The sequence below is a fragment of the Galeopterus variegatus genome, unplaced genomic scaffold, assembly GCF_000696425.1.
Source record: "Galeopterus variegatus unplaced genomic scaffold, G_variegatus-3.0.2 Scaffold11950, whole genome shotgun sequence".
NCBI lineage: Eukaryota > Metazoa > Chordata > Mammalia > Dermoptera > Cynocephalidae > Galeopterus > Galeopterus variegatus.
Window position 1 is genome coordinate 57,765 of NW_007738061.1, and position 6,245 is coordinate 64,009.

The following is a 6,245-nucleotide window of genomic DNA, read 5'->3' on the forward strand; positions in this document are numbered from 1 at the left end:
CTTCTCTCCCTCGCTCCTTCTCTCCCTCTCCCTCTCCTCTCCCTCGCTCCTTCTCTCCCTCTCTCCTTCTCTCCCTTGCTCCCTCCTTCCCTCCCTGTGAAATTATTTTTCCAAGACATCTACCAAACAAAAATAGTGTTTCTGTGCAGGAAGANGTGTGTGTGTGTGTGTGTGTGTGTGTGTGTGTGTGTGTGTGTGTGTGTGTGTGTGTGTGTAGAGGAGAGAAAAGAGGCTAAGAACTTAAATATGATAATACCAAGGTCAAGAGTTCAGATCCCTAGACCAGCCAGCTGCCGAAAAACAACAGCAAAAAAAGATAAATGAGGAGAAAATGGATATGTGCTTCTAGAACTGTGATATGAATTTTTTTCTTCTGATGACAAATCTCACTAGAACAAAATAAAAATTAACCTGGAAAGAATTTGTTTTTAATCAGTGTGGTTTGCAACAAAGAGAGATATTTACCAAAAGAAAGGCAAGAACAGTGAAGTAATGTGATTCCATAACTAAAAGTATATCCATCCCCCAAATTTCTTCTTAAAATGTCTCTACTTCCTGACATTTGAGTAGAGGAATGAAACAAGAAAACTTTAGCCTCTTTTACCTGTCCAGTTTTTAATCTTAGATTTTGACATGTGGGATGAGTTTATTGAGTCTGTCCTGTACTCTTCTGCTATAATAACTGCTCAGAATTTCAAGGATTATGTTTTCCTACTGTAAGGAATATATTTCCCTCCACTTAGATGAAGTATTTTGTTCTAATGAACACAGGTTTTTTAATATTGCAATGCTAGTTACTTTGGTTAAGACTTAAAATACCATACAGGATTTTTTCAAATAAGAAAATATTATGGTGAATAATAGATTATTTTGCAAAGGCCAGTTAACTCAGTTGGTTAGAGCATGGTGCTGATAACACCAAGATCCAGGGTTCAGTCCCTGTACTGGCCAGCCACCAAAAAGTATATATTATTTTGCAATGTATCTGAATATTATTATTTTAAAAATCTTTTTAGTTCTTCTGGGGGAAGAGCAGAACTATCATTTAGCTTTTTGGAGTCCTTAGTACTCCTTAATACCTAAGGAACAATAAATGATTATTTTAATTCCTTTTATAAGAGCAAACTTCTCTAGTAATCCATAAATTTTGTTTGTCCTGCTTTATAACTCTTGAATGTAGTAACTTTCTATAAATTATAATAAAATTTGTTATGCTATAAGTACTCTATCTATAGTGATAGGGTATGTAACTTATCAGAACTGTTATTTCAGAAAGATTTAAAACTAGTATATTTTTTAAATCTTCGGTAGATTTTTTTCAAGTTATGATAATGCTTAATTTTCTTGCATAGTACTTCACACTTTAAAGCACTTAGTGTATATTATCTGATTTAATTCCTAAAATCTTGAGATAGGGGAATTACTGCACCCATTGTGTAATTGTCATATTTGGCGAATTTAATAAGTAATAGTTGCCTAAAACAGTAAGTAGCAGCTGGAATTTGTTTTGTTTTGTTTTGTTTTGTTTTTGGCGACTGGCCAGTACAGGGATCCAAACCCTTGACCTTGATGTTATAAGGCTGTGCTCTAACAAGCTGAGCAAACTGGCCAGCCCTATAGCTGGTATTTAAACCCAAGTCTTATTGGCTTGAAGTTCAGTGTTTTTTACATTCTTTTGCTTTCCTTCTTAAGTATAAATTTATTTATATGATTAAGGAAACTAAAATGTTTAATGCCTGCTATTTATCAGGACTTCTGGGAGGTGATTCGCGTTGGTTATCTCATTGCCAGAACAGTCCTGTGAGGTAGTTATCCACATTTCATAGATGAGAGAACTGTGTAAAAGGTAAAATACTTACCTAAGGCCTTAAATTTGAAACCAACCTCTGTAAAGTCAAAGCACATTCCCTGTACCAGTGTGGAAGAAGAAAAAGAAAACCGAAATCCATTTACGTTTCTGAAAGGAAAGAATCTTAATTTCTTTACTAAACTAAGGCCATGTAATATATTTGCTATGTTCCATTGTATCATAGTGACATACTTTGTACAGGCATGTCACTTGATGTACATCCAGATGTAGCTTAGGGTAACAAACATTTCTCATTCCTTGGGTAAGCAACATTAGTGAGTAATATAAACATTTTAACCACTTTTGAAATAATAAGGGGGAAACCCCCTCACACAGATTTTTCTGTACTCTAAAGCAAATCTGTCTCATCTGCTTTTCTTTCTTCCCTTTTTCCTCACTTAAAATCATACAATTTTCTTTGATAAATGTTGTTATTTTTATTGATAACTTGCTATCTGTTAACCTGCCCCTAAAAAATTTAAATCAGTTCACCTACAATGTTAGTTCAGGATTTCCCCTTCCACTTGACAGGTTCAAGTCCTCTGCCTGTAGAAGGATCCTTAGAGATACTGTTTTTCTCCCAAAGTATAAAGAAAGTTAATATACTCATTTATATTACTTCATGTACCACATAACTTACTGTTTGTTGCCTCTGTACCTTTCCATCCACCAACACACACATATACCCAGAATTACAAGCTCCTGAAGGGCAGAGATTTTTTTTTTGTAAATATAAAAAAGATTAAATTTTATTAATTAAAACATGAGATCTATGATACATTGTGAATGAGGGCAGAGATTTTTGTCTCTTGGTTCACTGAGGTATTCTGATGCCTAGAATAGCATCTGGCATGTAGTAGGCACTCAGTAAATATTTAATAACTGAATCTGTCTGAGATTCTTCTTTCCAATGTAGGACCTTTCATTTATAGATGGTTTCTTTTTTGTTCATTTTGGCACCATTACTTCCCCCTACCCATATCTTTTTTTTTTTTCTTCCTTCTCTACCCTTTCCCTTGTTTCCTCTGTGCACGAGGTTGAGAAGGCATTTTGGTGGTCTTTGCCTTTTGTTTGGTAGAATCCCCCACTCATACCTCCAGCCAGAAAGCTTCTGAGACATATGTTCTTAAATGTCTGACACATTTTATATTTTGCTCAGCAGAGTGAATTTTCGAGCTGTTACATATAAAGAGAAAATTTTGTTTTGTTTTCGAGCAATGAAATTGTGCAATTATCTGAGCATTGGCTTATTGTGGATGTTAGGAAATGATGGTAGGGAAGGCTCATGGTGGTGAAATCACTGAGAGGCAAAACCATTAGCTCTGTTAATTAGTAAAAGATTTATAGCTCTAAATAACTGGCTTTTGGTATATATCTCCATATATTAGTGCTTTTCCCTCTTAATTGTCTGTAACAATTGTCTTGTTAGCTTCATATATTCAAGCACCATTTGTGTAACATTGCCTTATTAATTAGTCTTCCACCTGAAATAGTATGCTTTAGTCTAAACTACCCACTTTCCTGAGATTCATAATGAATGGGTAAAAAGACTATTGTTATTTATTTTATTTGCTTCCCCTTCCCTTTTTCCCTAGGCACAGCTCTAGTAATTACTTTCTAGAAGCTAAAGTAATTATGTAACAAGCAATAACAGAGCACTAAAGAGTTTGTTATTAGGAATTTGGAGAGAGAATCCAGAATTATTCATATTTAATGAAAGAATTATTATCCAGCCTTTAAATTTATTTTGGGGGGGCAAGGGGCTGCAGCTGGCTGGTCCAGAGATCTGAACTCATGACCCTGGTATTACAAGGCTGTGCTCTAAACAACTGAGCCAACTGGCCAACCCTCTCAGCCTTTATATCTAAACTTTAAATAGCACCTTTCTGAATCTCTAATCAATCATACAATTAAATGTGACCTTTCCTTTCTCTGAACTTCTATGACACATTGTTTTGTGGGTCTGTTTGTTTGTTTGTTTGTTTTACCATTAATGGCATTTACAGTTTTATGTTTATGTGTATATGTGCACATACACTTTTTTTTTTTTTTTTTTTTGATAGCTGGTCAGTATGGGGATCCAAACCCTTGACCTTGATGTTATCAGCACCACACTAACCAAATGAGCTGACTGACCAGCCCCTAATTTTTAGATATATTTTTTATACTTACCATTTTTCAGTAAACTTCTTCAGGGCTTTGAAGAAATATCCTCAGATATGTGTTCCCTGAAAACTTTTAACAGTGCCTTATAATTATTCATAGTAATTACTTTATGTTAACATTTGTTGAGTTGTGTTGAGAATATTTGCTACCTGTTAGCTGTAAAGGCATCTTTACTTTTGAGTATGGTAAGATATCAACATAAGTAATGAAGAAAGTACCTCTTTAATACCAAACTGAAAATATCCTGGGTCTGCTAAGGATACTTTAGCTCCAAGCCTGAAAGGCCAAGCTCATTCAAGATCTGAGAATGGAATTTTCATAGTATCTCTATGAAAACCTTCCATGAAAGACATGCAGTCTTTTCAAGATCCTCTGGTTTAGAGCTAGCCCAAACCCTTGTCATCTGGGTAATCATCTTTGATTTAAGTGGTGAGGGCTATATGAGAACCCATTGACTTCAGTTATACACACGATTCTAAGATACATAGAACATGTGAAAGTCCACTATTCCCTCCCAGTCTTGGGTTTCATGACTCATATTTTCCCACAGACATTGTCATGTATCTAGTAAGACTAGAGCTGTGCCTAGGGAAAAACATCTTTAAAATACAAAGTAGGTAGCATTTGAATTAAATGATGTGTTTTACTTTATCTTAAAAGAAATTTTAAAATTGCAGTTTCGGATGGAAAGAGGTATTTTTTCATTTAATAGTACAACTGCCCCCTGTTAGCTGTAAAGGCATCTTTACTTTTGAGTATGGTAAGATATCAACATAAGTAATGAAGAAAGTACCTCTTTAATACCAAACTGAAAATATCCTGGGTCTGCTAAGGATACTTTAGCTCCAAGCCTGAAAGGCCAAGCTCATTCAAGATCTGAGAATGGAACTTTCATAGTATCTCTATGAAAACCTTCCATGAAAGACATGCAGTCTTTTCAAGATCCTCTGGTTTAGAGCTAGCCCAAACCCTTGTCATCTGGGTAATCACCTTTGATTTAAGTGGTGAGGGCTATATGAGAACCCATTGACTTCAGTTATACACACGATTCTAAGATACATAGAACATGTGAAAGTCCACTATTCCCTCCCAGTCTTGGGTTTCATGACTCATATTTTCCCACAGACATTGTCATGTATCTAGTAAGACTAGAGCTGTGCCTAGGGAAAAACATCTTTAAAATACAAAGTAGGTAGCATTTGAATTAAATGATGTGTTTTACTTTATCTTAAAAGAAATTTTAAAATTGCAGTTTCGGAACCTTTTATCAGAAGGTTCCACAATTAGACTGTTACTAGAATTGTGAATTTATATGTATGTATTTTGATTATTAAATATTAATTTTAACTGGTGTTTTCGTTACAGAAAATTTTTGTTATAATAACATTCAGCAAGCACATAGTGGAACAGATGGTGGCTTTCATTGGGTGAGTAATTCTTTAAGGACTCATATTAATATCATCACTGTTTGAATGGGAGTAAATTTGTGGGAGATTGAATTGGGATAGGATTTTCAAGATAGCTCTTTATTTTTTGACAAGCAAAAATCTTTTGCCCTTTAATTAGTTAAATTGAAGAAGACCTTTTTGTCCTATAGCAGGGAAGGATGAAGCTCATACATTAATTGTAAGCCAAACATTTCTCAAGTCATAATTCTTGATTTAAAAGAAGCTTTGGGGTTTGAGTCTATAGCCCCTCCAAAGAAATCAGAAATTGTCTTTAAATAAAAGACATGTGTGTATCATTACAGTTTAATGGGGCTTTCATACAATACTGTGACTTTTGGCCAAAATAAGATGCCAGATACAGTTGCATTTAATTTAAATATAAATCTTTACATAAAATTTTAGTATTTCATTAAATAAGGTATGATAAGATGGTATAGTATTACCAAAATACGTCCAGTATAAACCTATTACTTCACTAGAGAAAAATTAGGTCATTTAAAAGGCTACAGTATCCAATTCTTTTATTTTCATGTTTAGTTTTAAGAAGTGAATAAAGCAGTTTTAACATGCAGTTTAAATGATAATATCACAAAATTGTGGAGCTCACTTTAATGAAACAGTAAACACAAGACCCATTTTGTTTGGTTAATCAAATTAACTTTCAACTGGATTATGAATACTGTCAGGTATTAAATTGATATAAAACCAAAAATTGTTGGGGTTTTGGTTTATCTTTCATTATGATTTTTTTATTCATTGTTTACAGGAAAGAGGTATTTTTT

At 34.1% G+C, this 6,245-nt stretch overlaps 1 protein-coding gene across 1 annotated transcript in view; it reads left to right on the plus strand.

Annotated features, from left to right (window-relative positions):
• LOC103610878 (vacuole membrane protein 1) overlaps nt 1-5,442 on the plus strand; it is a gene marked incomplete at both ends in the record, with an annotated part of 53,322 nt that extends 47,880 nt beyond the window's left edge. Inside the window, one exon of the mRNA XM_008594947.1 lies at nt 5,381-5,442. Coding sequence (XP_008593169.1) covers nt 5,381-5,442 — 62 coding nt within the window. The remainder of the gene's footprint in view (nt 1-5,380) is intronic.
• Nucleotides 5,443-6,245: the final 803 nt, after the last annotated feature.